The following is a 10,089-nucleotide window of genomic DNA, read 5'->3' on the forward strand; positions in this document are numbered from 1 at the left end:
TGTGTCGTTAAATGTCAGAAATCTCTTAAATCTCAAAATTCGCTATCGATGTCACTCTCTCACCGCGGTCACTGCCAAAAATTCCCCTAAACAACCAAATGCCACGTGTTGCCATATAATTTTTTGATTGGTCGACATGGTACATTGTTCCACGAATAGGAAAGGGGTGTCGTGTTTTTCTTTTCTTGCGTTTTCCCTCGCTGCTCTTAGAAAAAGCCGTTTTTATCGTTTCTTCCCGCACTAAAAGTGACGATAGTGTTGAGGAAAAAGGACTGAGTATATTTCTTTTTATCATAACTCTGGTTTTACGTGGTCTATCCACACAATTTAAAACATGTATATAGTTTGAAGTCCGCACTTTTAACACAAATTGAACTAGAGACTCAATGTGGCTGTATCTTGTTGCTATGTCATCTTAAATCGGTCATGTGATGTGGACTAATAAGTTGAAAATGTTTTATTTATTTATTATTTTTGTGAGCTTTAGTTACCTGCTCCCCATTTTTTTGAGACATGTTGCTGGCATAAATTACAAAATGAGCTAATTGTTCTTCGTGAACAAGTAAAATGTCTCTATTTAAACATTTGATATGTTTTCTATGTTTTAGTTTGAATAAAATATGAATTTATAAAACTTTCAAATCATAGCATTCTGGTTTTACTTACATTTTAGCCAATGTCCCAACATTTTTGGAAGTTGGGTTGTATTTTTAAAATCATGTTCAGTATTATATTTCTATCAGGAAAAACATCGTAAGAAGGGGAAAAAAAAGTGAGACTGGCCTGATATGCCCAGTATGATTCATCTTAAAAAGATGCATTATACAATACCAAAGTTCTCCCAGAAGCAATTCCCGACACTCGGCAGCCATCTTAAAACACCTCTATGCATTTACGTGGCCTTTTACAAAATGTTTTGAATACACATTTATTTCAGTGATCAGCAAGACCTAAAAGCAAATGCAGGAATCACCAGCCTAATCTCGCGTAAAGATTTAAATAGAAATGTCACTTTTCCGATCAGTATTGAATAAGGCTTAATTAAAAACCCATAATTAAAAGCTTGCGAATTCATTATTGAATTGTCACGTGTTGTCTCCATATTCATTGGCTGTAGTTGGAGTTTTAAATGTAAGGAAAGTGTTTGACTACTAAACATTTACAACACTGGGGGCGGGGGGCGGGGGGTGGTTGGGTGTGTAACACCACACGTTATAAATAAGATAACAGTGAACCGCCCGTACTTTTACGGTTTGTGCAAACCTATCAGAACGCGAGGCCGCGTGTGCGTCAGTCACACGTCAGGACGCACATTATCAGTTTGTTTGCTAACACGGAGTCAGTAATATTATTTTCGTAAAATGGATGAAAAAGGGAGTGCAGAATAAAGAACTGCCCGCAGTAGTGCGGAGCTGTCCGTGGTGCTGAAAACTGCCCTTACCTTCTCTCGTTTTTTGTTTTTCTTTTGACAACTTATGGAATGAAAAACCTGTGCTGGCAAATACTTTAGTTGGATTCTTTCTGAAACCACCCTTTTTTATTTTTTTCTATTATCCAGAAGAATAAGTTTGTTTTTCTAAATATACAAGTTATTTATAATATTATTTAAAAGAAAAATGTTGATTTTTGTCAATATTAAAGCAACGATCCTTAAAAGTGACAATACAACATCACTTATGGTGGTATTAATACTTGTCTTACAGATTTTAGTTAAGCGTCAAAACCTGTAATTCATTTTGCACAATCCAATTATTAAAATCTGTTAAACAGGTTTTGTTTTGATCAATTTTTTTTATCAGCTTTAAAGTTTAATTATCAGATATTTTATTGCTGTTATAGATTGATTTGAATGTTAGTTCTTGTATAGTTTTGCATGATGATTACGCTCTTAGAATAAAACAGTGTAACAACTACCAACTGAGTTTTATTGGTTTGTTGATAACAATCATACACAGTTACATCTATAAACAAATCATGAGAAACCGCACACTTGTACTTGACACAAATACCTAAAACCCACATGAATATTGCTACTGCTGGTATGCATTTGACATTTCAAATAAATGTACAGTTTGTTGGCCTTTAAGCCATTCTGTTTTTTTAACGGTTACATACCACATTAATGTGGCCCAAAAAGAAAAAAAAAGAAACAAATTCCATTTTTACCATCCTTACAAAGTACCATTACACACTGCATACAGAAAGATTGAAATCCTTTTTCACAGCAACTATACAAATTCATTGCAATGCTATCACAGAAGAGACACAACCAACACACGCAATGCACAGTTCTGAAAGAGAGAGCCGCAGTACTAGGGGTTTTAGGTTTATTGGTCAGATTTGTTAAGAAAACTGCATCAGTACAAGAGTTAACAAATAGGAACAAAGCTTTTACACACACCCTAAAACACTGTTCTTCATTAAAAACAATAAGAGAATGAGTTGCCCTGTGACTTTGTCAAGCCCCACCCCGGCACAGATTACACACACTGTCCCTTATAAAGCATATGGAATGTAATCCACGCAGGCAAGCTCTTCCAGTTGTTTCCCCAGCTCCTGTGAACGTCATGCTTGTGTGCCGACACGGTAACCTGTCCCGCACCCTCCCCTCCTTCACATTTACACAAACTGAAAAGAAAAAAAAATCCACTGACAGTAACAACAATGACCGCAATTTTCATGGCGATGCAAAATTGTGATGTGATGAAATTCCCCGTCTCCAATTGACTTGTTTTTTTTTTCCCTCTTTCATTTAAAAAAGTGTTCTCTACAATCAAACTACTAAAAAAACCTGTATTTAGAAAATAGTTGATAAAAATATTCCCCTGAATTGTACAAGAAAAGAGGTACAGGGAGCACTGGTAAAAGACGTGGCTTAAGAGATGTTATTCTGCTGCCTTATCTTTTTGTTCAGCTCCATCTGTAGTGGGTGCCTGTAAGATGAGATTCAGAGTTTAACGGCACTGCCAAGAAGACGATTATCTTTCGATGTGTTTAAACGTGTCGTAGCACTTACCTCTTCCTCAGCTTTGGCTTCGCCATTCTCAGCAGGAGCCTCCGGCGCTTTCTCTTCAGGCTTGGCCTTTTCCACCTCCTTAGCTTTCTTAGGCTTAGCAGGTCCCTTCTGCAAAAACAAATATTAACCACATATTAGCCACCATATGCTAACAGTTCAGGTCTTATGAGAAGTAATTAAAATGAGACCCTACCTTTGGCTTAGGTTTGGGCTCTGGCTTTGCAGTTTCAGGTCTCTGTGAGTAAAGAAGATACTTTTTTTAAAACCAAAAAAAATAACACAGTAAGAAGATAGCATTTTATCCACGCCTCTCCATACTTACATCTTTCAACCTGAGAGATCTCCTCTTGGGCTGCAGAGAGTAAACAAACATACTGATTACTTTTAACAGTCAGTCTCAGGCAATGGCTTTGAAAGATGAGATATTACTGACCCCTGGTGAGTGTGGAGGCTAATTGTTAAAATATCTAAAACCAAAAACAAGAAATTCAGAAATGACTCCTTACCTCTGAGTCACCTGCACCTGCCTGTAAGGAGAACATGAGAAAAAGTAAATAAATCAGGTTATGATAACTGTCTGCATTCTGCTGTGCCTCCAATTGATTTATCTGGTACTGCGTGAGGACAGTAATAAGTTATTACCCTATGTGAGTTGAGTAAGGTAAATACATGCAAGGCCATTTAAAAATTAAAAGCCGTTTAGTCAGCATGTTAACACTACATGCTACTCCTTCAGGAACTACATTTTCCAGCGCAAGGATAACTGAGCAGGAATAAAGTGCCCTCTAACATGCTGGCCTACAAAAATCAGGGCAATATAATAGCATAATGTAGTTTAAACTGAGTCACGTGGTGCTGCTCTCCCAGCTCCTGCTAGTGATTTGCCTACAGTAATACTTCAGTGGAGGAGGGGGCCGACTCCGCCTCCTCACGACACATTCATTCATTGGTAATAAATGGGATTGCCAGTGGCCGGAGAAACCCGAGCAGCGTAGCCAGTGTTCCCGCCACTTATTTGAAAAAGAATATCTCCGAGATGCTCTGCGACTCTGTCGGTCTGCATGCAGAATCTACTAGAACCCCCAGCAACAGGAGCAGCGCTGTGCTGACGGAGGCTCGCCATTGCATAACCTACAACTGGCCTGAGCCGACAATACACAGAAAGCCTCTCGGCTAACGAGCCGTACGCCTTCCAAGAACTGCGTTTTCGCTTGCCGTGCATTAATAAACAACGCATGCACACCAACTTTATAAAACAATATCGCTAATCAAAGCGTATTAGGTGTTTGTTTGTTTGTTTTTGTCCAACAAAAGAACTATAGAGGCCACTTTGTGCCCACATTAAAATTAACGTTACAGCCAACTGCCACAGAATAATAAACCAATCCCGAAATGTATGTTTTTTTCGCTACTGGGTCTTCTTTCAGTTAAACTTTAGCATCCAGGGTGACGACCCCAACAGAAAACAATCGATATGCCGCCAACTTTCTGCGCAGAAAAGCCATCTATCGGCACGGTAAATGAATTCGATGCAGCTGCACAAACTGTTTTTCTGCTCATAAAACGGGCAACCACTTGCCACCGATAATCACTGCACGAAAGAAAAGCTCTAATAATTAGCCGCTTGACAAAATCAAAACAGACACTGCATGCTAACTAAACTCCGCGATACACAACACTGCTGCTGACGGTCACTTGGTACACAAAACGGACATATTGCAGTAACGTTTAAGCCCCTTTAACAAATTTTAGTTGTGGGTTATAAATACTGTGTTATTAAAGGCATGAAAGATAATGGTCTACTCACTTTGCTCCTTTTAGGCATGGTTGGTTTGTGGGTTTAAAAAATAGCTAAATGTAACTGAATACAGGAGAAAGTACAGTGGTATATTCTGGATAAAGCTTTGCCAGTACAGTCTAATACAGCGCAGGGAGACGTTAATGTTCCATTGGAAGAAAAACTAGCTCAAACCGGATTGGATTCTCCCCCTACCTCCCTATTCAAACAGTTATAGTTCCTGCATGATTGACGGCACTTCTGCCCGCCCACGCTGCACGCTGATTGGAGAACACAGCAGTCGGCAACACCATTTCAAATCTGTGCCCTTATCCGTGTGGATACGTGACACGTCAGTCAACAATTATGGTGAGGTATTTGTCTCTCTGTGCAGCCGTCTGCTAAACAAGGCAAAATTGTCATTAAAGCTGTCTTTCAGCTGGCCAGAAACGTCTTAATTTTTATTCCAAACGTTCCACGGCTTTGAATTTTGTCTATGTACGCGAAAACAAAAGACATTTTGCGTTTACAGTGCTAGTGACGAAAGACTATCCACTGGCATAAGACTGAGAGAGGGGTGTGTACTCCTCGGGCCAAGTCTTTGTAGTTTAGCTTGGGAAAATGGCGACAGGATACGTGTGGGTACAGCTTCTTGCCTCTGTGTGTGCTCTTGTGCAGCCCTTCTCATGCAGTCATCGTCCACTTGCTCAATGGTGTGCATACAGTCCAAACATGACTTCACTGGAAACAAGTGCGTTGGCTTTGTGCTGAAGTCATTTCTCACGGTTCGGCAGGGGACATTTATTCATTTCCCCTGAGTAAATGACGCTACCCTGACACGGTTACCTCTTCTTTACTGCCCTGAGAAAAATACAGCTGCAAAAATACAACTGCTCATGATCAACTACATACATGGGAAATATTTATATATTTTATGGAACAGATGAATACTAAGATAAAAATGAACTAAACTGTTTCTGTGTGTAAGCGACAAATGATTTATTTTTATTTTTATCTCATAACCATTTCTGTAATTTATCAAATTAATAATTGTTAATTTATCCCATCTCTAGACTCTAAACAACATCCTATTTCACACTAAGAGGGTAAAACGCGCTCCACAATGACTTTCTTCCTAATAGAATTTTCTTGTCACATTTTGCTTTTTTTAAAATTAAGAAGTGTTTTAATATTTTTTATTTGCAATTTTGCAAAGAATAATGTCTCTAGACACGCTACTGTAATAGAAAACTAAAATAAATTTAGCATACAAACACTGCATTTGGGTCTATTACTGGGATAATTACAATAATTCCCTAGATACAGTGATCAGGAAGCATAACCATAATATGGTGTATATTATATTGCACAATATTGTGTAGGTGCACCCTGTGCTGCCAAAATAGACGTGTCAGGGCATGGACACGAGACTGTTAGTGCTATGTACTATTTTGACTTTTGCCTGCCTTAAAGCCAAAAACACTTTGCTGTTAATCATGTTGTTCTGGGCACAAAGTTGTCCAGCAGGGTTACCATTCTCCTATGCTAGAATAGTTTGATATTTGTAATCTGCAGTAAATGCAACAACACCACAATTTCTTCCAATTTTGCATCATTATTTGTAAAAGAAGCAACAACCACTATAATACCTCTGTGTGCTGCAATAACTTATTTTGCACTGTAGAGCACACTGTGTATGAAATTACACTGGAATAAGTATTTTGTTTTTTCCTTAAGTAAAAGCTGAAACACCACAGTGTAAAAATATTCTGAACAAGAAAAAAACTTGAATTTAAAATTCTAACTATGATAAGCAAAACAGATAAAAAGTAAAAGTGCTCGGTTTGCAGCGATATGTATTGCTGTGCAGTGTTGTTGTTGCAGTTACATAAAGGGAAACATTTTAAAATTGAACATACTTTGGAGTATTTCATTACATTCCATTTATATCTATTATTCAGTGTAAACAGACATCTGGAAAATGTGTTGGTCAATTCAATTCCGTTTTTAGTATATACAACGAAACCATAATTTCATTAAATTTCATTTCAAATTGTACATTAACAATGACAATAAAGGGCTAATCATAACATCAGTTGTGTCAAGGCACTTTATATTGTAAGATAAAGCAGCAGCGTAGGTCTATTGTAGCATAACAAAGGATACAGGGTCCCCTGATCCAACCCTGACTATATGCTTTGTCAAAAAGAAAGGTTTTATGCCTAAAGTAGAGAGGGTGTCTGTCTCCCAAATCCAAACTGGGAGCTGGTTCCACAGAAGAGGAGTCTGGAAGCTGAAGGCGCTGCCTCAAATTCTACTTGCAGTCACCTTTCAGAAAGGTCCCAGGGGCCTGATACACAGCAGGTGCAGTACAGATTAAAAGGTTACAGTTTACTATTGTTTACATTCAGTGCCGCCATCTTTGATTGCTGACTTTTGCTGCTTCGAGTCAGATTGGAAAGTCCGGGGTGAGTCAGTCTTCCACAAAAAAAATTCACACTGGGAACTCGGAATTTTTGATTTTTTCTGGAACGCACCATTAGAACAACCTGATCATTACAGTAGTTGAGCCTAGAAGTAATAAATGCATAAACTACTTTTTTGGCATCACTCCAAGACAAGATGTTTCTACTTTTAGAGATGTTGTATAAATTACATATTTGTTTAATGTGCACATTGACGGACGTATCGTGGTCAAAATGATTCCTCACAGTGTTCCTGGAGGCCAAGGTCGTACCATCCAGGGTAAAAATTTGGCTAGACACCATGTTTCTAAGTAAATGTATGCTATGTTTTCGAATGATACTGCCTAAGGGAAGCCTGTGTAATGTAAATAGAATTGCTCAGAGCACTGAAAAAAAAGAGCCAGAGTAGCAACCTGGACTCCAGTTTATTAGATCCCAAACAGATCAAGCTGTGCATGGCGGCTTAAACAAGCCCAATCCACAGAGGCCCCTCCCTGCGGCCAGCAGAACCCAAAGGATCCGCCACCAACATCTCAGTGCCAGCAGAGACCACACACTCCCAACGCCTCGTAGCTGTTTGATTCAGAAGGAAGACCTACACACGTCTATTTGTTTATTGGTGGTGCCACCATTAAACAAACAGTCCTGATTCACAGTGAAGTGCTATTTCCTGGAGGCGTGCATTCAACAGCCCCTTGAGAACTCACCAACTCTTTTCTTTTTGTTTACGTAAAACCCACCTCACACCTCAGCCCTAACAAAAGCTACCATATGTTAGATTTGAGCTTTTCCATATAAGAGCCAAGTATTAGTGAGAAAGTGAAATCAGCTAATGAGTCAAAGAGGTGTTATTGCCCGAGGTCTACTTTTCATTCCATGAGACGTGCTTGAACAGCCAAACAGGCGGGCACTGATGTTTCTGTAGCTTGTGTGGCAACAACAGGACAGAAGGGAATCAAAACTGCTGTTCTATATGGATAAAAGAAAAAGTGATGTCAATAGACATTGATTCATTTATTTATTTATCATTGATTTATTAATTTATTTTTATACATACGCTTTTCTGTTGTTTTTGTATGTATTCCTCCTGATTATATATATTTGCTATTTATATTGTATTCCGGCACCCACTGCTCCACTCAGCCATGGGTAATCTGTTGCAATCTCTTTTTTGCTTCCTAAACAACCATCTTTATCCGAGCATCAGCAGTTTGTGTTCTCTGTTAAAGGTATAAAACTGAATGATAGCAACCAGTTCCACGGGTTTTTAATCTTTCTATTTACTGCTTCACTTTGCAAACTATGTTCACTGTGAAGGACCTCTCAGAGCTGATTTAGGATGAAGAACCATTATATTGCACTAATAGCTCATTAATTTAAAACTGATGCAGAAATGGACAAAACCAAAACTTCAACGTGGATCTGTGGACCCTCAAGCGATAGTGCATTAAAACCAGGAATGATTCTATCATGGAAATCATTGGAACACAAATGCAGGTTAAAACTCTGAGAAGGCATATGTGAACATGAAATCCCTGGAAATCTTTGCTGGACCTAAACTCATTTAAAATAGACTGAGGCAAAATGGAAACGAAGTTATAGTGGTTGTAATTGTCAGTGCTTAAAAAATATAACAGTATACAACGTTCCTTTATGATAGAAACTCTATATTCATGTCCTTATTGTGTATTTGTTGTTGTACCCTCACTGGACGCTTTATTAGGTACACCTAGCTAGTTTCTTCTTGGATCACCTTTGGTGAGTGCCTGAAACATTCCTCACAGATCTGGTCCATATTGTCTTGCATCACATAGTTGTTACAAATGTATTAGCTGCATGTTGCAATATTTCATCTTAACCTTAAAAAAACAAATTTAGTCTACTTGTGTATTTTTAGTACCCAACAAGGTTCTACTCGGAAAAAATGTAACGTGTGCATTAGTAAAAGAAATCTGGATCCCAATACAGCAGAATTGGAACCTGTTGAACAACATGATTAACTGTAAAGTCTATTTGGCTTCAAGGAAAATAAACCTCAAAATGAAGGAGGAGTGTGGATCATGATGAAGTATTAAAGGCTTCCCTATTGCATGATTATGAACTGAAAAGCAAGTTGCACAGCAGTAGTAGTAGCTCTGTCTTGTCTTGAACTTCTGGCTTTGCAGGACTTGATAATCTGGATGTTCTTAAGAACATTCTGCAGCTCTCTGCGAAAGTCTTTCTTTAAGGTAATATATGTACATAACAGAGGGAGGAGAAAAAATGAAGGAAGGGCACGTGGAGGGGTAAGGGCATTAGGTAAGTCTCAAATAACAATAGTGTTGTTGTGTTCAGTGTGGAGTAGCCCGTCCGTCACAGCTGCTGCCTGTTGCTGTCTTTTCCCTCCTTTTGGCCCAATCACTTTCCCTCCTGAGTTGTAAGAACAGTGGGAGGAGGGAGCAACACCTCAGACGACTGTGGAAAGGAGTCTTATTGCAAACATGTGAAAAATGACTGTTTTACCTCACAGAAAGCAGCTTTGCAAACTGACCCCTCTGATCTTTGTTTTTCAGGCACAAACAGTTAATATGTTGTATTTAAGGAAGTTCTCAGAGGTAACTGGACCACAAGCGCTGGCATAATCCTAGTTGAAGGGTGACAGGATGAAGGGAAAGGTGACCTCATTCAAAGCCTCTTTGACAGAGGGCAACTTGTTCATTTATCTTCCTAACCGTCAGTCAGTCAGTAGCTGCTGGTTAAGTCTTGTAAACAGGATAGGAGCAGGTGAGACTCCACAGCTGCTTTTGTGCATACTTCTCTTTACTTCTGCTCAGCTGTAAAACTGCCATGTG

General features: G+C 38.9%; 1 protein-coding gene across 1 annotated transcript; it reads right to left on the reverse strand.

Annotated features, from left to right (window-relative positions):
- Nucleotides 1-1,904: 1,904 nt before the first annotated feature.
- Nucleotides 1,905-5,020, reverse strand: si:ch73-1a9.3 (non-histone chromosomal protein HMG-like). Its single transcript, XM_031755862.2, has 6 exons — nucleotides 4,824-5,020; nucleotides 3,523-3,543; nucleotides 3,339-3,368; nucleotides 3,210-3,251; nucleotides 3,017-3,124; nucleotides 1,905-2,933 (listed from the first exon to the last, which is right to left on the reverse strand). Exons 1-6 carry the CDS (start codon nucleotides 4,839-4,841, stop codon nucleotides 2,886-2,888), a joined length of 267 nt encoding a protein of 88 aa, XP_031611722.1. The 5' UTR covers nucleotides 4,842-5,020; the 3' UTR covers nucleotides 1,905-2,885.
- Between the last annotated feature and the right edge of the window lie 5,069 nt (nucleotides 5,021-10,089).

This window comes from Oreochromis aureus, linkage group 10 (genome assembly GCF_013358895.1).
Source record: "Oreochromis aureus strain Israel breed Guangdong linkage group 10, ZZ_aureus, whole genome shotgun sequence".
Lineage (NCBI taxonomy): Eukaryota > Metazoa > Chordata > Actinopteri > Cichliformes > Cichlidae > Oreochromis > Oreochromis aureus.

Coding starts and splice junctions, on each gene's coding strand:
- si:ch73-1a9.3 (XM_031755862.2), bottom strand. Junction 3,125..3,209: donor AGCCCAAACCTAAGCCAAAG/GTAGGGTCTCAT, acceptor TTGTTTTTGCAG/AAGGGACCTGCTAAGCCTAA. Junction 2,934..3,016: donor AAGCCAAAGCTGAGGAAGAG/GTAAGTGCTACG, acceptor CTCATCTTACAG/GCACCCACTACAGATGGAGC.